At 37.0% G+C, this 22,768-nt stretch overlaps 1 protein-coding gene across 1 annotated transcript; it reads left to right on the top strand.

Annotated features, from left to right (window-relative positions):
- Positions 1-1,665: 1,665 nt before the first annotated feature.
- Positions 1,666-22,626, top strand: UBLCP1 (ubiquitin like domain containing CTD phosphatase 1). Its single transcript, XM_027084411.1, has 11 exons — positions 1,666-1,776; positions 4,829-5,024; positions 6,200-6,291; positions 6,698-6,783; positions 6,865-6,980; positions 8,208-8,306; positions 10,650-10,687; positions 11,249-11,347; positions 14,176-14,292; positions 19,622-19,749; positions 21,524-22,626. The coding sequence occupies exons 2-11, from the start codon at positions 4,871-4,873 to the stop codon at positions 21,549-21,551; spliced, it is 957 nt and encodes a 318-aa protein (XP_026940212.1). The 5' UTR covers positions 1,666-1,776; positions 4,829-4,870; the 3' UTR covers positions 21,552-22,626.
- Positions 22,627-22,768: the final 142 nt, after the last annotated feature.

Raw genomic sequence — 22,768 nt, 5'->3', positions numbered from 1 at the left:
TTCTTAACATTATTTTTGATTTAATGAATGTTTAGTTAAATATAAATGGACTTGGAGGAACTGAAATATAGGCATAAGATAACTTAAAATCATCTGGTAAATGGACCAAGTCTAGAAATGGACTTGGAGGAACTGAGATTTGGGCATAACTTAAAATCATCTGGTAAGTCTCTGCTACCATTATTCTCTGAGAAATACTACTGTTCAACACTTGGCTAGATAATTTGTAATTATTAAATTATTCACACTCTAGTAATACCAGACTTATCATCAGACTCTTTGTACAATGGCTATTCCATGATTAAAAGGAATCTCCTTATGTATCCTGTTGTTTAGAATTAGTGAAGCTTAAAAATGTTTTAGTTCACCGTTCTGTTAACAAAAACAAGTTTCTCTAACCACAACAGCAAGAATATAAAGTCGCCAAGAAGCTATTTGGCACGTGAACAAAGCAAAAAAGATTGGTTTGAAAGAAAATTCATTCTGGAGTCCAGTCCCTTGTCTTTTGGCCATCTCTTTGGCTAGACTGCTAATGTGTGACTTTTGTACAAATTCTTTTAACTTTGGGTTTTCCGTTTCCCATTTTTTGAAGGATAGCGGGAATACTTGTTACTGAAAATACGTTTCATTTTTAAAAATGAGCAGATACTCATACATTACTAGCGCAATAAAAATTACCAAAAGAGGGAAGGAAAACGTAAAATAGTTTGTGTCTCTTAACTAAAAAACTGTTAAGACACAAAACTTGGCTCTTTGCTTCCATTCCATGACAGCCAAAAGGGAAACATGGATCAGTAACACTGCTGTCAAGTAGAAGGAAAAATACAAGTAATTCAAGGACCTAGTGCGTACTTGGGGCCAATATTATTTTCTCCCTTTCCCTTCCTTTTCAAAACCTAAGTTTTGTTTGCCGCCACATACAACAATCTAGTGGGCAATTATTAACTTCTTTTTCTTGCCTATCATAAAGTGATGCACGTTGGGAGTTCGCTGTACCAGACAGCGGCTGCTCCGAATTTCCATTAAACCCTGGAATTCTTTTGTCAGGGTTTGTAATTGGCTTTCTTAGCATTCTGCAGGAAGATGGAATGGACCTGGGAACGGGCGGGTGGAGACTAATTCGATACAAGACTACAGTAATCTCGATGCAGCTCTCATGAGATTTGCTTCCTTGGTTCTCTGAGACTTGGGCTTGCCCCTTCCCTGACGATCCTGTTTCCTCTTCCATTGGGTAAAACGGGTAGAATTCTAAACTCCTGAATTGGTGGCCCCTGGTGCCAGGTAGAGTTCTCAAGTCTCAAGACCTCAAATATCACCTTTCAGGCCTCATTCGGAACATGAAAAAGCCACACAAGTTTTAGGCCCGAGTCCCAGGAAGATCTCAGCACACCTAGCTCCGACTTTGGAGAAACAATACCAGAGACGTCATACCCCCGGCAGGGCCTACCCAACTCAAAAACCCGCCAGCGGACGCATGCGCAGAACGGGCGAGGGACGGAAGCCATCCAAGACTCGCAGGCATCCGTACAGCGGTCACATTCTCGGAAAGGCCTGGTTCCCTCGTCGCGGTGAGGAAGTCCCTGGCAACGTCTATGTAACATCGTTGCCCGGAGAGAAACAAGGGAAGCGACCTTCCGCTCTCTGGCGCGCTTCCGTTTCAAACCCTAACTTCCGGTTCGTTAGCCGGTTCCGGTCCCCGCCTCTCACTTCCGGTCGCCTTGGATTCCGCTGCGGTCGGTTCCTGCGTCCGCTCCTGCCGGTTCCGCCGCGCTCCAGGTGAGGGGACGCGGGGCACCCCGGCGCGCCGTGGGGCTGGGGGACCACAGCTTTGCTGTCTCGAGACCCGGCCTCCACTGTGGCCGGGCGGGCGGGCTGGTGGCTGCTCGTGGGGGCCCCACCCGCGGCTGCCCAGGTTCGCGGCCCAGGCCTCCGGCCCCGGCCGGCTCTTCACAGGGGCCGACGCCCTCCCATCCAGCCTCGTCGCCTAGGTGGAGGGCTTCCGGCGCCTCAGTGGATTTTGCGTCCCCAAACCTTTATTCCTCCCTCTTCTGGGGTTTGTCCGGCTCTCCCTCCTCCCTGTTGAACGGATTCCGGCCCTCTCGGGTTTTGGGGTCTCTGCCTGCCTTCTGTGCTGTCTCATACCAATCACTTCCCACAGCTCTTTCCTCTGCACTCCCTCGCAGTTGCTGCTGCCCTGCTCTCCCGAGGAGGAGTTGACAGTACTTCAACAGTTACCCTTTACTGGGCGTGTTTAAATTTAACTCCCTCCCCTCAATTCCCAAGGTGTTAACTTTTGCTGCTGTTACTTTCAAATTAACCGCCTTTGCTACTTTTTAGTTGTGTGGTCTCGGGCAATTTGTTTTTCCTCTTTTTCAATTTTCTGGTCTGTATAATGAAGACAGTAGTTGTCAGTTTAGGATTGTGAAGATTAAATGAGATTATTCAATTAAGTTGTTGAGCATGTTATCATTTTCCTATCTTCACCACCATTCGTATTGCTTTTTATAGTATACAAAGTGATGTCACGGCTGTTATCGCAGGGATTAACACTATTCTTGTCAAGTAAACATTCCTGCCCTGACTAGGCAAGTCACCACTGTATGTTAGGGAGAAGAATTTACCCAAACAGCCGTTCTTGACTGTAGTTTCACCATAAAGGTGTGCTCCTTGCTTACTTGTTCGGGTTTGATTGCCAAATTTACCCCTAAAATCATTTTTCAGTTTATAAATCTGATAGGGTCCGCAGTGATACAAAACATTAAAATTGTGTAAGAAAGAAGGCTAAATGTGAAAACATAAAATGACTCATGCATTTGCATTGCATTGCTCCATTGTTGTTAATGATCTGAATATTGAAGGAATGAGGTTCAGTAACTGAAAAACAGTTTTAAGGACTTTATGCGGTAAAATTTTTTATGGTGTTTGTTTTGTTGTGCTTGGTCCTTTAGAGCAATTGTCAACTTGGAGATCCCACTTGTGGCATGGGTGATGATATTTGTATACTGCTTTACTAAGCATATAGAGCCCATGCCATCTGGCACATTTTTTTTTTAAGGCTGAGAAAATTGAAGAGCCTAGAGCGCTGGCTCTCAAACTTTAGCATGCCTCAGAGATGGGGGGAGGGGGAGACAGAGATTGTTAAAACCCAAATTGCTAGGTCTCTTCTCTCCAGACCCAGTTACATTCCCAACAAGTTACCAAGTGGGGTCAATGCTGTTGGATGGTCTGGGGACCACACTTTGAGAACACTGGTCTAGAGGTGCAGTGACTTGTCCATGCTTACCTAGAGTTCAGGTGATCTCACTTCACATGTTCTGCTCTGCCCAGCACAGTATGCTGTATTAGTGCTATTTGCATTCCTAGCTCTTGTAAATTTTCAGTTTTATTTCCACTTCTCTCAGAAAAATAATATTTAAATGATATTTCAGTTTGACTCAAAAGGGCCATTTGGCTTTTTATTGAGGATTATAAGGTTTGTTAGAGCAAGTTCTCTCCAAATAGAATACATTGCCCTAAAGTAACACACCTTCTTTAAAGTTTTAGTAGAGCAGGTTGTAAACATAGAATAAATGTAAGTGAATTTACGGTGCTTTTTTCTAATGGGCATGTTGAAGACATCTTAAATTTTCAAATTACGTTTGCATGTTAAGATTTATAATTTGCCTTCTTTCTTGCAGTTGGTTGTAATACTTGAAGAGTGAAGTCAAATGTTGTATTAAATATATGACAGCATTTGGAAATACCACTACTTTGAGATTAGAAAATCTAGTTCTCTGACCTGTTGGGGGAACCAACTTATGAAAACTGGTAGAAAGCTTTATGGGGGGAGGAGACCTACATGCTATTGTTGATGAGTGGCAGCTGCTATATAACCTTTGTGTACTTATATCTGTGCCTGTAGGTTTTGTATTTACTGATATTTGGTGCCTTAACTCCTGTAGGTGCAATTCAAGAGAGACAGTTGTGTAAGGGAAGAAAATGAGATTTAGTCAGAAGACTTGTTCTGTTATCAGCTATGTGCCAATGAGCAGATTACATAACCTCTCTGAACCCCTATTTCCTTAATTGTAAAAGAGGGACAGTTCTTATCAAACAACCTTGTTAAAGGAGATTGAGTAAAAACTGTCCAGTGTATTAAATATGAAACAAATAATGGCCATTTACTATTTAGCGCAGTGCCTGGAACACTTCAGTTCTAGTTTTTAGAACAACTTATGTAACCAGTACTTACTTGTTTAGAGCTTACTATGTGCCAGGTAGTATGTGAGTTACAAAAATTAATTTATTCCTCTTAAGAACCCTGAGAATTAGGCAGTATTAGCATCCCTGTTTTACAGATGAGGAAACCTAGGCACTAAGAGTCAGTTAGCTTTCCAAGGTTAAATAGCTAATAAGAGGGAGAGCTGACCTCTGAACCCAGGTAATCTGTCTCTAGAGTTTATGCTCTTAACAACTCATTGTCCTACCTTGCAAATGGTAAATGAACATGGACGGTCCATCATGGAGGAACTTGCCAGTAGCATAAACCTGATCAGAGAGGGAGGAATAGTTAGCTCATTTATTGCAGCTTTCCACTTGAACCAGGAGAATCTGATAGAATATTAGGAAGTTGTAACTTTAAGCCAAAAATTGAGAGGGTGGGAGAATTTTAACTTTGACTCCCGATAACTTTTGGCATTCTGATAACATTTCTGTAAGTAGAAAATCCTGTTTCTCTATCATCAAGTTGTAAAATAGGACTCAAATGACAGTTTATAAAACTTAAAGTTGCAAGTTTACATACATCTTTGATATATCTGTTTTAACTTGTGTATGCCTTTCTTTCTAGGTATCTTTCTGAACAAAAGCTGCCTCATCGTATGTTTCAAGGATGGCTCTTCCTATCATTGTAAAATGGGGTGGACAGGAATATTCAGTGACCACACTTTCAGAAGATGATACTGTGCTAGATCTCAAACAGTTTCTCAAGACCCTTACGGGAGTGCTACCAGAACGCCAGAAGTTACTTGGACTCAAAGTTAAAGGTAATTTTCTCCCTTCTTCAAATTTATTGCATTGATATATTTATGAATCTTTATATTAGCTATTATCTGTTCACTTTAATAAGTCTTTCCCCTTGGAGATTTCTTTGATAGGGATATCCCTAAATTTTTTTTGATGGTACAAGTAAGAATATTTAAGGATACCTGAAAATACCACCACTATTAAGATTACTTTTGATTTCCTCTGACAGTTGATGTTTGCTTGTTAAACCTGTGACACGGAAGTCCCAGGTAAACAGTGTAATTTCTTTCTTTCTTTCTTTTTTTTAAGACTTATGTATTATTTATTTATTTAATTAAATTTTTTTTGGCTGCGTCGGGGTCTGGTCTTAGTTGCGGCACTCGGGATCTTCGTTGAGGCATGCGGGATCTTTCTTTGTGGTGTGTGGGCTTCTTTCTAGCTTTGGTGTGCGGGTTTTCTTTAGTTGTGGCGCGCAGACTCCAGAGTGCATGGGCTCTGTAGTTTGTAGCATGCGGGCTCTAGTTGAGGCGCACGAGCTCAGTCGTTGTGGCGCGCGGGCTTAGTTGCCCTGCGGCATGTGGGATCTTAGTTCCCTGACCAGGGATCGAACCCGCATCCCCTGCATTGTAAGGCAGATTCTTTACCACTGGACTACCAGGGAAGCCCCCAGTGTAATTTCTAGTATCTGTCTTCTAGCACAGCCTTTTCATTACAGTTTGGGCCTTTTATTCTCCCCAAATTATCTTTTCTGTTTCAAAAGTAATAATGATTTGTAAATTATAGGCAGTGTTCACATTCAGTTAAAAGGCATTTTCACGGTGTTTGTCTTATCATTGAATGTTGAGTTCTGAGTAGCAGTAAATGTACAGTTATCTCAGGCACTCAATTTTCAGGACTTTCTGGAAAACAGTCATCTTCATCTTGAACAACAGAATAAAACATGAATTTATTTTGTTTAGTTAGTTGAATTAAAGGTGTTCCTCTAAGAGTTGGGGAAAAATTCCAACCTTGTGTTAATTACTACTTCTTAGTGTGTTAGAAATTGCTAATTCAGCAGTAACAGTTTGTTAATTTAAGGAAAAAAACTTGCTGTGGAATCTGTACCAAACCTTTTAATGTTAGGGTTTTGTGTAATGGGATAGTGAAACCAGCACCTGAACTTTAGTGAGAAAACAGTCATTTGCTTGTATTGTAGGCAAACCTGCAGAAAATGATGTTAAGCTTGGAGCTCTCAAACTGAAACCAAATACTAAAATCATGATGATGGGAACTCGTGAGGAGAGCTTGGTAAATGTTTACTTTTGTTACCATTTGTCCCTTTGAAGATATTATGGTTTATATCACACTGTTGTATCATAGTTTTAATTGTGGTAAAATTGTCAGTTTAGCAGTCGGTGAAAAGTAAAAGCTGCACAATGAATGTGTTATTAACTCAGCAGAAACCAAATACTGGGAAATTTGTTAGTGTATAGCTAGATGTAAGTGTAGTAGTAGTGCTAATGGTCAAATTTAACATGGTAAATCTGCCCAGTGAACATATATAACGAAATATAAAATGTGGAAGTTTTCCCGTAGTGTGTGCTTGCAAGACTCTTGGACTCAAATCGTACCTCTTATTTGTTTTTTATGCTATGAATGTATTTGTTATGTTAATGATAATATGGCCAAACAAAACTATTTTTCATCTTAATAGGAAGATGTCTTAGGTCCACCTCCTGACAATGATGATGTTATTAACGACTTTGATATTGAAGATGAAGTAGTTGAAGTAGAAAATAGGTGAGTACTTTTCATCATCAAAGGAAATTGGTTGTAATTTGAGAAAAAGTGAATATTTCATCTGATCTTATTTTTCGTTAGGGAGGAAAACCTACTGAAAATTTCCCGCAGAGTAAAAGAGTACAAAGTGGAAGTTTTGAATCCTCCCAGGGAAGGGAAAAAACTTTTGGTACTAGATGTTGATTATACGTTATTTGGTAAGTCACCTAAAACTGTGCTCCATCTCTGTTATCCACAATGGCATTTTCCCCTTTTATTTGTTTGTTTTTCCCTTGCAATATGAAATATTTGAAAGCTTTTCTTTTTATTTTAAAAGTAAATCATTTTATTGTAAGGGAAAAAAGAAGTCATCCGTAATCCCAAGATCCAAAGATGACCACTCATATTTTTATGTGCATCTTCCAGGGTGTTTGTATGTATGTCCTTTTTATGTTTACTTAATGATATATTGAACATCACAGTCATTTAACATTCATTGTGAGTTAAATATATGTATTTTTTGGTCAGGCGCTTTTCTAGTTTATGGATGTGTGATAATTTAATCAAGTGATTCCCTATTGATTAACACTTAACATTTTATGATTATTTAAAAATCATTTTTGATATTTTATTCCTGGTTTTCTATTTAATTATGTTCAAGGCAGATTCTTTTCTTTTTTTTTTTTGCGGTACGTGGGCCTCTCACTGTTGTGGCCTCTCCCGTTGTGGAGCACAGGCTCCGGACGCGCAGGCTCAGTGGCCATGGCTCGGGCCTAGCCGCTCCGCGGCATGTGGGGTCTTCCCGGACCAGGGCACGAACCCGTGTCCCCTGCATCAGCAGGCGGACTCTCAACCGCTGCGCCACCAGGGAAGCCCCAAGGCAGATTCTTGAATTTAAAATTTCATGTCAACAAAAAAAGCAATTTGTTCTTTCATCCTCTAATATTGCCAGAAATGATTAGTTAACTCCTGATATTAGAATGGATTTATTTACCTCTAATCCTTAACTTTAAGTACATGTCATAAGTTAGCGTAAATTTTTTTAAAAATTTGATTATTAAGTTAAACCTGTTATTTTGGTGAAATATGATTATATTTGGTAGGTAAATGGCTAAAAAGTGAGTATATGTGGCCCTAGTTTGTTTTTCATATCCTAAAATAACATCTACGTTTTAGAGATTAGATGAGAAAAAAATTTACTGTTTATTATATAAGCCTGAATTCTGGATATTGGTCTTTGCAAATTGAACAGAATTGATCAATTAAAATTGGATTGCAAGAATATTGAATTGTGTGTTTTGAAGACATCCCTTTGTCAGCTGATGTAAGTTAGTCTGAAGTAGTTTGCATTTGAGTGTTTATATTACATTTCAGAAGTTTAATTGATATTGGGTACTTGTCCATGATAATAAACTAATCATCATCTCTAACTGATTTTCTTTTAGACCATAGGTCTTGTGCAGAGACTGGGGTAGAATTAATGCGGCCATATCTTCATGAATTCCTAACATCTGCATATGAGGATTATGACATTGTTATTTGGTGTAAGCTATATTTCTTGTTTAGATTTCCATGAAAATAAGTTGTTCCTTATATTACTCTGCTTTATAAAATGTGACTTAAATTTTATATTTTGCAAATTTCTGATGAAGCATGTTTGACTTTCTTGCATCACAATATAAACATGTGCATTTGCCAAATACCGCTGAAATAATTAAATATAGGAAGAGAGTAGATTATGGTGTGAAAAAAAAATGGCCTTATTTTCACAAGACCCCACCTTGATTAGGATCATTTCTTTCTGATCTTTGCTGTAGAATCTTTGATGCTTTAGTATATTGTTGCTTTCTCCTTTCTTCATCACTCTAGTCTCAAAACACTTGGAGAAAGATATGTATTTAAAAAAATTTTACCGTGATGTAGTTCAGAAATAAAGGCAATATGAATTTACTCAAGGAAAATTAATAAAATTTTTATTAAATTTTATTTATTTAATAAATAAAGCAGTGTTACTTTAGCAGGGCTAAAGCAGTGTTACTCAACTTGTGGTCTGCCATTCCAGGAACTTACAGGTCTGTGGTAACAGTGAGTTTGCTCCAAAAAGTAAATTTACTACATTACTGAACGCACTGTTTAGTTCAGGTGACAATCTTTTTGTGGTACGACCTTCTGAAACGGGAAGGGGAGTGTATTGATTTACATCTCACCTTCCCACAGACATTTAAAGTTACGTCTTGGCAATGTCATAAGCAGAAAAGAGCTATCCTAATTGTGAATTAAATAAAATCCCTAAAGATGGTAATCGTACTAGGTTTTTGATGAGAGGCCACATAGTTGTTCTGCAGTTTGCAAATTTCCTTTGTATTTTCTTTTATTATCAGAGTATCTCAATAGTTTAGTGTTATTATGAGTACATAGCCATTATAATTCAATACATAGTTAAATACATAATTTTCTGGTTTTTAAGATACAGAGGAGAAAGCTTTCTGGGAAATAGGTTTTTGTTCAGCAACTCTGACATCTGAGATGACATTTGAGAAAAAAGTTTATCCTCTAAATGTTATTAGAGTAGACTTAGGGACTTTGAGGACATTTTACAATCATATGCTTAAAATAAATTTTTTTTTAAAATAAATTTCATGGTAGTACGTTGAGAAGGGCACCTCATTTTGGAGCTAAATAGACTAGGGTTTTAATCCTGGCTCTGACCTTACTTTGTGACACTAGGCAGGTCAGTTAATTGCTCTGAGACTTAGCTTCCTCATCTGAGAAATGAAGATAAATAAATCTACATTACAGGGTAGTTGTAAGAATAAAATATTGGTATAGCAACTAGTAACATGTCTGACATGTAATAGTTTCTTAATAATTAGAAACTCTTTTTATTAGCTGTAAATCTTTCTGTTTTTCATGTGGGGATTATAGTCCCATCATATATATTGAATTAAAAAAATTGTTTTTCCCTGTCGCCTGATTGTTGTCATTGTAGATACATCACTCTCTGAAATTTTAGTTCAACTGACCAGTTTTGCATGTAAGGTGATTTTGGTTCTTGTATGTGTGCTAAAGATTTTTATTTTGAGGACTCAGCTCCCTCTTTGCCCTTAACATAATATACACACACTCATACACACTTTAAATAATTGAACTCCTTTTTCCATTTTTAAACATTTTACTTTGTAATACCTATATAGTTTAGTCCAATAACTTGAGATGAGTAGGGCACATAAAACTGAAGTTTGAATTTTTATCAGTGTTCTCAGAAGTGGTTGGTGTGTGACAGTGAGCAGGAACGTGACATAGATAGGGTTTGTGAATTTAGTTGCCCTAGACTTCTTGTTAAAAGCTGCTGGACTCAATGAGCACTAAGTTTGCTGAGCCTGGCAAAATGCTAATTTTCTTTAGCATTTTTCAACAGTCTTCAGCCTAGCAGTCTTCAACATAAACTTTTGACACATAACATTAATCTGCTTATATTGACATATATACCTGTGTGTTGCCTGGCAGTAGGAACGCAGAAGAAAATGGAGATCCAGGCACCCTAAATTCAAGTTTAGAACTGATAGAGAACAGTATTAGGGCTGTTTTTAAAAGGGTGGTTAGGTCTTGATTTATGAATTCCTAGGTTCAGAGTTCTTTTGAGCATTGGTTACCTTATCTTTTAGATAAAAGTTGTTTAAATGTTATTGTCTTGAAGACACACTAAAATAAGTTTATTTTTATAAACAGTTAAAAGGAATTTACCATAAATATGCTAGGGATTATTTGTGTTGTATTTGAACTTATAGTCTTGCTTAGAAAACTTAACTAATTTATACAGAAGAAAGATTTTTTAAATGAAATTCAAGCTTTTCATACATATTGTGTTATCATTCCTCATGTTTTAGCTGCAACAAATATGAAGTGGATTGAAGCTAAAATGAAAGTAAGTGTTAGAAAACAGTCCATTTAAGAACGTTTTGAAACTGCATTTGTCTTTTTAGAAAGTTCCGAATTGAATTAATTTCATTGTCATTGGAGGGCATTTAGTAGCAAAACAAATGCCAGTATCAGGAGTTAGAGGTGTGTTTAAAGTCTGCTTAATGGTGGTTTGCATTGATTACCTATGTCTTTTTCAAGAAAAAGTACAGCAAAGCTTCCTCTCCTCTTTCTCCCATTTTACGCTAATACTTTCTTTTCCTTCTTTTCTCTGGTGTGTGATACTTAAAGGAGTGATGCTCTTCTAAAATATTAAATTGGGAAGTAACCTGTTTCTGGTAGTATATTGAAAAGGGCCCCTCATTTTAGAGCTAAATAGACTAGGGTTTTTTGGACTATCATTTATCAATTTTGCTTCGTGAAACTAAAATGTTGCTAGTTGTTGAGCAAGGTGTGGTAGCCAGGGGGTAGAAAGTTGGCATTATGGGAAATTATAGCTGGACTTTTCATAAAGCCTGGGATTTTCCACATTATTATATTTTAACCACATGAATATTTGTATTTATAGGAGCTGGGAGTGAGTACAAATGCAAATTACAAGATTACCTTCATGTTGGACAGTGCTGCTATGATAACAGTGCATACTCCAAGGAGAGGATTAATAGATGTAAGAAGTCATTTTACTTTTTATTTAAAGACTTGCTTGTTTTCTGGTGTACTTTTATATTTATATTGATGGAATAAACTACACAGAGTTTAGAAATACATCTGAGTGGATAATAAAGTATCAGTTGAGTTTTGACATAAGATGTATTTCAGGTTAACAGATATGAATTTTAGTGACAAAGTTAAGGATCTTGAGGAAGGACTGTCAAGAAAGGTCATGGTTAATTGTCCCGTGATGATAACAGCACAGTGTTGCTAAAGACAGAGTAGGTGTGAAAAAATACTGAATGTTGTCAAGGAAGATACTAGAAACAGACCAGGACACACTTGCCCTGCCCTCTATGAAACTGATAAATAAAAGCAGGTATATCATGATGTATGTACTTTGGGGTTATGTACGTGAAGCCCTAGAGAAAGCAATAAGAACCATCAAGAAAGAGTTGGGCTGAAAAGATTAAGGTTCTTCACTTTGTTTACGTGTCAAGTAACTAGTCATATTATGAACTTCTGCGATCTGCAAGGCCCTGTAATGGGCACTGTTGGGAATAAAGAGATGAGGAGACATGGTCCGTACCTTTTGGAAACACAGACTAATAGGAATTGGGGAGAACTTAGCAAACTAGGAAAACTTAGGGAAGACAGTATTAAAATTGTCAAAGTCATAAAAGTCATGAATAGAATTATGTGTGTGTAGAGTTTTCAATAAAGGAAATACTGCGTACATCAAGGAAAAGTATAATTTATTACCTACTAAAGTGGTACATGTACAAAGTCTAAACAGTAAAAAGAAGTTTGGGAAGTGTTAAACAGGAGTGTTTATAATAATGAAAAATTAAAGGAATAAAAAGAAATCCTCAATAACAAATCCCTACAACAGTAGGGAGTTGGTTGTACACATTTTTGTTCGTCCATTTAATGGAATGCAGCTAATTATTATTATTAATTAATTAATTTATTTTTAGCTGTGTTGGGTCTTTGTTTCTGTGCGAGGGCTTTCTCTAGTTGCGGCGAGCGGGGGCCACTCTTCATTGCGGCGCGCGGCCTCTCACTATCGCGGCCTCTCTTGTTGCGGAGCACAGGCTCCAGACGCGCAGGCTCAGTAGTTGTGGCTCACAGGCCCAGTTGCTCCGCAGCATGTGGGATCTTCCCAGACCAGGGCGCGAACCCGTGTCCCCTGCATTGGCAGGCAGATTCTCAACCACTGCGCCACCAGGGAAGCCCTGCAGCTAATTATTTGATGCAGTATTTAGTGCTTCAGAAATTTTTCATGATACGTTATTAAAGTTAAAGAAGTATTTTAGCAGTATTTGCAAACTGTTAGAAAGTAGTTTTTAACCGTTGTTTGGTTCAGGGGTTCCCTTAGCTTTACAAAAGATCTGTGAACTCTTTGAGGTTGCGGCTGTTTATCAGAAAGACTGGAGAAATATATCAGAATATCTAGTTGCATTCTTTGGTACTAACTGGATTATAGGTAATTAAATATTTTCCTTTGTGCTTTTTTGTGTTTTCGGATTTTTTTCTACAGTCAGCAATATTACTTCTCTAATAGAAAACAAGGTAGCTCATGTTTTGGAGAACATATGGTGCTTGACCTAATTGCAAAATGACAGCACTATTTAAGAAGATGTAGGATTTCTAACCCTGGGTGTCATAAAGCTCTTATATTTTTTGAGGCTTTATGTTGGCTAAGAAAACCAAGAATCTGGTTTATTGTGTCAGTTTCTGTATATTTGGCTTCAAGTATTTGGGGGGTTTGTTTCAGTAGTAAACAAATAGTGCAAACAAATACAGCAAATAAAATTTTAGTGAAATTAAAATATTTGAATAACATTTTTTGCAGTAATGAGGACACTAAGAAAAAGGCTTTCTCCGTATTAAAAGAAATTATAGAGGAGAAAAAACATTTTAAAATTAATGACAACGCTTGTCACCATTTATTTCCTACCATTTAATCTCATATAATTATTATTATCATCATATAATCTCACATTACCGTCAACGAGACTACTGCCTTCAGCAAAATGTACTTTTTCTTCTAAAAGTTAATGTATTTAAAATATTTTTGTGAGTGTGTAAAATATGTTCACATGATTCACAAATAAAGTGTATAGTGGAAAGTATTCCTCCCTCCTGGACCCTCCAGCCACTTAACTTTCCTTCCTTCAAGCAATCACTATTATTTCTTGTGTGATCTTGCAGAGAATTTATGCAAGTATCAATAGATGTGAATAACTGAGAAATTACCTTTTTGGAGGCTCATTTTAAGAATTCAGAAATAAAAGCAAGAATTTACAAATTACGGTGTTTTGAAGTGAAATAATCAGATGCCCTAGAAATTGTGCACCTATACCACTGAACTAAGGAGAAAGTCCATTTTTCCTTTACAAAATATTTAAATATTGTAATAAAAGAACCAGGTACATTGTCATTAAGGTTTTCTAGTTTTGAAAACAGACCCCATGTGAAACCTCAAGCCCTGAGGGGACATGTGAATGCTCAGCAGACATCTAAACAAATACTAGATTTTTAAAAAATTAAATACTTTTTTTGATCCCGAATCTTCATATTAAAATTATAGGAAGTCTTATAATGGGCTTAGTTCCATTAGACACGAACAGACCTTTCAGAAGTTGACATTGAGAGATATGTTGTGCCTTACAGTGTGTTGCATCTTGATTCTGTTCTGTTCACAAAGCCAGCCATCACTGACTGCCTCATGGTAAAGGAACGCTCTGGCATAGTTGTGCAGGGCATCTTGCAGTATTTCTGCTTTTAAGAAAGGATGAACTATTCATGAAACTTGAGTTAAATCTAAACTTTTATTCTAAGGTAAAGCCTCTTGGTGTTATATGGGGAAAGTTTTCGGAGTTTTACAGCAAAAAAAACACCATCATGTTTGACGACATAGGAAGAAATTTTCTAATGAACCCACAGAATGGACTAAAGGTAAGACATAATTTTACTTGCTATTCTCACATATGCTGGATTATGTAGTAGAACGTTAGCACTATTGAATTTCATAAATTTTTGGAAGTAGTGTATTATCCTGTCAAGAAAAGCTTAAGTGTTTAGAAAAATTCATATAAAATTGAGCATTCTCTCTTTTTGCTTGGTATCTCCTTAGTTAACCAACTCATCCAGATGGTTTGTTTTTCTAATTTTTTTTTTACATAAATTTATTTTATTTATTTATTTTTGGCTGTGTTGGGCGTTTGTTGCTGCGTGTGGGCTTTCTCTAGTTGTGGCAAGCGGGGGCTTCTCGTTGTGGAGCACCAGCTCTAGGTGCACAGGCTTCAGTAGTTGTGGCATGTGGGCTCCATAGTTGTGGCTCGTGGGCTCTAGAGCTCAGGCTTAGTAGTTGTGGCACATGGGCTTTGTTGCTCCGTGGCATGCAGGATCTTCCCGGACCAGGGCTCGAACCCGTGTACCCTGCATTGGCAGGCAGATTCTTAACCACTGCACCACCAGGGAAGCCCCCATCCAGATGTTTTATTTTCAGTTAGCTCTGTGGAGCAACATGAGCTTACTGACATTGACTTTTAGCATCAAAAGTGAAAGCATCAGACATTCTATTAGGGATACAAATCTTGAATTTCTGATGTTCTAGTTAGCTGGAAAGCTGGCAATAAGGGTATTTTTCCTTTTTTTTTTTTTTTTTGCCGTACGCGGGCCTCTCACTGTTGTGGCCTCTCCCATTGCGGAGCACAGGCTCCGGACGCGCAGGCCCAGCGGCCATGGCTCACGGGCCCAGCTGCTCCGCGGCATGTGGGATCTTCCCGGACTGGGGCACGAACCCGCGTCCCCTGCATCGGCAGGCGGACTCTCAACCACTGCGCCACCAGGGAAGCCCTGATTTTCCTTTTTAAACTGAAACTAATAAAAGGTTTTTGAAAATTCATATAGTGTAAGTGGAGAGCTTAGAATTATGAAATGCTAGAGCTAGAAGGAACCTCAGTCATCTTTTATAGAAGCAATCTGAGGATCAGAAAGTTCATGACTTGCCCAAGGTCATGATTGTAACTGGTTAATGATAGAATTTGAGTTAGAACCCAAGTAACTTGGTTTCTAGGCCAGTGTTGATCTTAGCATTAAGTCACATGCAATCTTATGTAGGCATCATAGTGATACTTAACCCTGGTAGCAGCGTAAAATTGGTAAGAGAGAAATTTGAAACTTAAAATTTCTGGTACCTGTGGTTGCCTATGTGTAAATACATTATGAAAATGGAAAAGATAGCTCTATATTATGGTACAATGCAAATGGAGTCTCCATTTGAAGTGTAAATCCTGATACTAAGATACTTTTAATTTCAGTCCTGAACTTTTCCACCAGCTGAATTCTTTTTTTTATGTTTTTTTTTTAATTAATTAATTAATTTATTTTGGCTGCGTTGGGTCTTCGTTGCTGAGCGCGGGCTTTCTCTAGTTGCAGTGAGCGGGGGCTACTCTTTGTTGCGGTGCGTGGGCTTCCTATCGCGGTGGCTTCTCGTTGCAGAGCACGGGCTCTAGGTGCATGGGCGTCAGTAGTTGTGGCACGTGGGCTCAGTAGTTGTGGCTCGCAGGCTCAAGAGCACAGGCTCAGTAGTTGCGGCACACGGGCCTAGTTGCTCCACGGCACGTGGGATCTTCCCGGACCAGGGCTCGAACCTGTGTCACCTGCATTGGCAGGCAGATTCTTAACCACTCTGCCACCAGGGAAGTCACTACCAGCTGAAATCTTGATAACTTTAAAAGACGAGAGAAAAACTTGAAGAAGGTAGATTTTTGAAGCTCTCCATACAGACTGTTGATGTCGTCTTTAGTGTACAATGAGGATAGTTTAGGGACTGAATATTAATCTAGGTAGTGAATTGTCACAAATATAAGAGCTGTTGACTTGGAAGAAAAGTACTTGGGGTAGACTGGTGATTATTCTGTCCTTTAAAAATGATTTCTGTTTGAGGCTTTAGGAGAAGTGCTTTTCCTGTGTGTAGTTTACGAGGTATAAGGTACAAAAGTATGTTCTTCAGTCTTGAGGAAAGATTCAATTGATCTAAGCCAAATTTTGTATGAAAGTAGTGGTGTCTGTACTGGAAAGGAGGTAAAGTCATGGTATTTAAGGAATGATTAATTTTTTTTTAACTGAGGTATAATATTAGTTTCAGGTATACAACATAATTTGTGATTTGATATTTGTTTATATTGTGAAATGATCACCACAGTAAGTCTAGTTAACTAACATCTGTCACCATACATAGTTACAGAATTTTTTCTTCGGATGAGCACGTTTAAGATCTGTTCTCTTAGCAACTTTCAAATATGCAATATGGTATTGTTAACTATAGTTGCTGTGCTATACCTTACATCCCCATGACTTATTTATTTTATAACTGGAGGTATGTACCTTTTGACTCCCTTTACCCATTTCTCCCACCCACCCATCTCTGGCAACCACCAGTATGTTCTTTCTGTTCTCTGTATGTATGAGCTTGGCTTTATGTATGTGTTTTGTTCTTGTTTTTGTTTTTAGATTCTACATATAAGTGAGACAGGGAATGATTTTTGAGAAGCGCTTTAACTTAAAAAAAAAATTATTACTTTCATGTGTGTTTTTAGAAGAAACATTATTTTCCCAGCCAACATTTGGGCCCTCCTCATCTCTGGATGCAGACAGATGATGATATAAACTTCTAGTTCTTCATGTTACTTTAGAGCAAGTTGTTTGTTTGTTTGTTTTTTAGCAGAGTACTCAGTAGAATCATTGAAGGAATTCCTAAAAATATGTACGTTTCTGCCTCCAAAAATTCTAATTCAGGAGAGGTATTTTTAAGCATTCTACAGGTAATCTCTCGCATGTCTCCTTTTGAAAGCCTCTTTTAAGAAGGTAGTAATTAATGATCTGCCCACATTGACATAGAAGTGGTTTTGAAATTGTGAAATATTCTAAATTCTGTTTTGTTATCACAGTTCCATAATGTTTCTGGTAGAAATCTCAGAGATTTCACAGAGATCTTAAAGACTGCTTATTTTTAAAGTAGTTAACTTCTAATATAAGCTTGCTAATCATAAGGTTTGAAATATATAACATAGGAGGCTTTGTCAATTATGAATATAGTACTGAACTAAAGGAACTTGAATTTTGGTCATGGATTAATCAGTAGTTACTCTGAACTTCACTTTTATTATCTATATAGGGAAATGGTGATTTAAGAGAATGCAGATAATCTAAACATTCTTAATTTCCTAAAAATGTTTTTTGATATGAGACAGAGGTGGTAATATATGTTGCCTGCCCTTCTAGTGATCACTTAGAGCATTCTTGAAGAATGGAACAGTGATTATACTGAAACAATTGAAGTCAGTTAGGTGAATTTTTCCCACTTAACTAGTTTAACTTTTAGATCCAGAATCTTTGGGGTATTTTAGTTTTGTTATTTAATAGTGCTTAAGACCAAATGTTTAGAAAGTAAAAGTAACTTAGCAGGGCCTTGGGTTGAAAATCTTATTTACCAGCCACTGACTCTGTACTTTCTCTTTCAGTCTAATCTCTTCTGCTTCTATACTTGGAATCACTTTGGTACATTGTATATTAATAGTTTAGAAGTCAATATGTTGCCTTTACAATCTTTTTAAATGAGGGAGTACTTTAAAACATTACAATATTGCCCAGGATTATGCTGAAACTCATTTCACTACATTCTGATATCATGCCTATTTACACCTAGCTGTAGGGCTTAAGCAGGTCCCTGCAGAGAGTTTTCTTGATCTCCTGCAGTCACTGCTGCTGCTATGAAGCAGCACTGCCCGCACTGCCTGTTTGGAATTAGGATCTCCTACAAGAGTTTGCTTCTGTGCAGACTCTGACAGCTCTTATTGGTGCCCTTCAGCCAGAGCTCAACTGACTAACAGCTGTGGAGGTCCTTGGCCTTAAACTGTTCTGATGTGAATAGAACCTGGAACGTATGGGAAACTTTTCTTCTGTCCGTTTCAAGCTGGTGGTGTGTTTTTCCAATGACAGAGAAGTAAATAAAAAAATATTTAAAACCTCTGCTCTTGATAGATACGGTAACGACTCCTATGGGCTCATTGTTCTCAACAGGTGACAATGATTAAATGTCATCTGTTTTTAAATGTCACTATGTAAAAGTGACCGGTTTGCATTTTCTCCCAATCACAATAAGGATATATTAATGCTTTACTAAAATGAGTTATTCAGTACTTACAGGCATATGTGTGATTTTTAAAAGATATATTTTTTTTATAATGGAAAAGTTCAAACATAAAAAGAACTACATTGAATTGTATAAACTAACCCCCATTGTATGCATTATCCTGTTTAAACAACTTGTTAATTCATGGATGTTTGCTCTATACCTTACCTACTTCCCTCTCTTTGATATTTTGAAGCAAATCCCAGATACATTATTTCATCTAAAATTAGTTAAAAGTTTTTGAAATGCTGTCTTGAGTGCTATATAGATGAGCTGGTGTCTTTAAAAAAGTAGAACTCTTTATTGGAAGTGTAACATAAAGAAAAGTGCATAAAATGTGCAGTTTAACAAATTGTTTTACATAGAACATATGTAACTACCATTCAAGTCAAGATGTAAAAGCCCTTACTAATTATAGTCTTCAACCCTGTCCACCATCCTGACTTTCATGCTTTTGAAATGCATACTTTTTATCATAAAATACATTGAACTTAAAAATTTAGAAAATATGGCTGATTTTTATGGGAAAACTCATATAATTAAAAATATTTTAATGGAGACTTTACTGATAAAAATGCTTATGATAAAATGTGAGTGAAAGTAGGTTATACAAATGTGTAATATTATAGCTATATAAAAATTTCATAGAAAATACTGATGTAAAATCATCAGTGTTAAAATTTATCTCACTCCTCTGTAGATCCAGCATGTATTGGGTACCTTTTTATGAATGAAGTGATGTGAATGAGATTATTTAATTAGTAAGAAGCAACTGGATTGATAGAAGGGGGAAAAGTCTAAGCAGTTTTGCAAAGTAGAGAAGCCACATAAGGTTCAAGTGCTATAAGACAGCTGGTGTTGTGAGGTTCAGACTGAAAAGATAACAGAAGGTAAATTAAGTGGAAGAACTTCTACTGTAAACATACCATGACTGTCAGTGAGATAATGTAAAAGTAATTCTTAGTATTGACAGCCTTGGTGATATTTTAATCTCATTAACTGTAATTTAAGTGATAAAATAGTGTAGATTTGTACTAGTTTTCTTACTACAATGTGAAGTGTTGGATAACGTTTGTTTTCTAATAGATAAGACCTTTTATGAAAGCACACCTAAATCGAGATAAAGACAAAGAACTTTTAAAATTAACCCAGTACCTCAAGGAAATAGCAAAATTAGATGACTTTTTGGACCTAAATCACAAATATTGGGAAAGGTAAGTGCTAATTGCTTATTCATTTCTTCTTTACATTAATGAATGAAAAATTGTCTGGCAGCTCTGGTATACACATAACTCTTATTTTTTGTTTAAAATGGGTGAATTCTAAAGCTATTTTCTAATCCAGTGACATCTACCCTGGAAGTATTTTTCCCTTTCTCTTAACCTCTAACTTGTTCATAAACCCACATCTCTTAAGATCTTTAATACTTCTCTACTAGAGAGGATTTAAGAGACTAGTACATGTTTGTGATACTACCTGTTAATTATTTTGTGACATTAAATGGGTCACTCTTTTATGAATCTGTTCTCATACTGTAAAATAATGTCAGGATAAAATAAAATATACTAAAAAGTTTTCTGTTAAAAATTACAAGTAACCTCTGTGTAGCAGAAAAAATAGAAAATTTATTCCTTTAGGGAAACAGTTACTTGTGATTATGAAAGATAACCACTGTTACCAGCTTGGTGTCTAGTCTTCTAGTCTTTTTTTCTGAGCACAAACATAAGTACAAATCTACATATGGACTGCATGTAAACGTCAAGATTTTGAGGCAGGAAAGACCTCTGGAGAAGTGAACAGGATTATTATGTACTGCAAGTACTTTTTTGGAAGTAAATCTTTGAAGAGCTGATTTCACCAATACAGCAACAAAAGAAACTTCATGTAATATAACACTTTGGCTTTTCAAATTACACTTTTGGCTTTTCAGATCACTCATATACTTATGTACTTATATACCTACATAATACTTATTTATATACTTCTTATTAGAGTCTCATAATCCTATTAGGAGGGTAAGGCTGGCTTTTTTTTTTTTTTTTTTTTTTTTTTGCGGTACGCGGGCCTCTCACTGTTGTGGCCTCTCCCGTTGCAGAGCACAGGCTCCGGATGTGCAGGCTCAGTGGCCATGGTTCACGGGCCCAGCTGCTCCGTAGCACGTGGGATCTTCCTGGACCGGGGCACGAGCCTGTGTCCCCTGCATTGACAGGCGGACTCTCAATCACTGCACCACCAGGGAAGCCCAAGGCTGGCATTTTTATCCACATTTTCTGTAGATGGTGTAACTAAGTCATAGAGATAGTAAATGCCACAGTTTGAGCAAGTTTTACCATCAAAACTTGTCCAGGTCTCCTGATTTTAAGAACTCTTTCCCCACCCCCATAGCTCTGAGTGTATAGTAATTCATAAATGTGAGAAATAGAGATGTAAAAATTTTAATTTGTTGGTAGACTCCTATAAAATAATATGAAGAAAAATTTGCTTGGTGAATTAACATCTTTGCATCTTTACACTCTTGATCAGAGTTCTTTAGCAGCTTTGGCTCACTACCTTTATGCAAGAAGATCTTCAAATGGACTTTTAGTTTTGGGGGGAAATTATAATACTAGTTAATATATTGCTTTCACATTTGGAAGTAAGGCAGTGTGGAGTGATAGTGTGTAGCCTCCAGAGCCTTGTTTTCAATCTGAACTCTGCCACTTTCTTGCTGTATGAACTTGGGCAAACTGCTTAACCTCTCTGTGACTGTAAAATAGAAATAAGTTCTCACTGAACACTCAGAACTGTTGTGAGGACTAAATGAATTAATGCATGTACTTAGAACAGTGCTTGGCACATAAACAACACATGTTAGCGATTATTAACAGTTATTACTTACCTTGAAAAGTTTTGTTATTAAAATAAACAACTTTCTTTAGGGAGGAGAGTTAGATTGTTAAGTTAAATTTAGTGTGATACAGCTTAGACATCTTATTTTATTTCTTGCAGGTATCTCTCAAAGAAGCAAGGACAGTAGTTACAAGCTATACTGGCAGTTATTGAAGATACTTGAGATCCATGAACTTCTTTTTGCTTTTATGCTAAAGATCATTATGATAGTGCTGGACACTGCAGCAAATATCAGACTGCTTATACTTGGTCTTCCAGTTTTTTGTAAATTTAATTTTATATTTTTTGAAGATCATAGCAATACGCCAAAAAAAACACAAAAAAACCCCACCTTTTTCCCCCTGTATGAATATACTGTAACTCTTGAAAAATATTTTCTCCAACATAGAGTACTGAGTTTTATTCCCACACACACACACAAAAGTGGACAAAAATGTATGCTTAACAATGTCATTTTGTGACTTTGGAAATAAGTATGTCTTGTGTGTTTGTCTCACTGTGTTGTTGTCTAAGCCCAAACCCACCTTGAAACTACTGTTTTTAAAACCAAAAAAAGAAAAGTTTTTAGTAAGGAACCTAGTTTAGTATGCTTAAAACCACTGAGAGTTTTTCTTATTCCTTTGTCATAAACACAATTTCTCTTATTACTCCACTACCTACATCTCTAAATTCTGAGCTGTCTCAGTTTGGTGTGTATGTGTGTCAGTGTTCTTTGAGTAAAACTGGAAAACGTCTGCTCTGATACAGATATGTCATAGTGTGACAAATAGAAAACATGAGACTGAGGAATGAAACTAAGGAACAAGAGTGTGTTTCTTTGTGGTGGCCAAGTAGAAGCACTCCTGCCTAAAACCGTTGTCCTAAAAGCAGTTAAAGGCAGTACATTTTAAAATGGGACGTATCACTGGTTCAGTCCTAAAAAGCATGAACAAAAAGTTTTTGTTCTGTTCCAGCTCTGTCTTCTCTAAGTGCGAACACTGTGTTGCAGTGAAAATATCTAGCCATAAGATTAACGAAATTTATTTGCAATGCTTTTGCCTGCAGATATGTATTGTGACCACTGTTTTGTGTTGACAGTATTGCTTTATACAGTTCTTCTATTTGAAAGGAATCTGGTTCTTTCAAATAAACATGGTATGTATTGTTCTTACGGGGGACTATTTCAGTGGTGTAAATAATAAATTCCTTTTCTTAAAACATCAGTTATCTGCTCTGTATTATCCCAAATATTTTGCCTCTTTGTTGAATCATGAAACAAACACTAGGTTCAGGCAGGCATCTCTTGAAAAAAATTAAATGTGTATGGTTTTAAAAGTTTGGGAACCCCTAATTAAGATGATTCAA

The sequence above is a fragment of the Aethalodelphis obliquidens genome, unplaced genomic scaffold (genome assembly GCF_003676395.1).
Source record: "Aethalodelphis obliquidens isolate GAN/ISIS:26980383/991018 unplaced genomic scaffold, ASM367639v1 scaffold52, whole genome shotgun sequence".
In the NCBI taxonomy this organism is placed as follows: Eukaryota; Metazoa; Chordata; class Mammalia; order Artiodactyla; family Delphinidae; genus Aethalodelphis; species Aethalodelphis obliquidens.
Note: the sequence above shows the minus strand (reverse complement) of the source record. Positions and strands in the feature narration are given on the sequence as shown.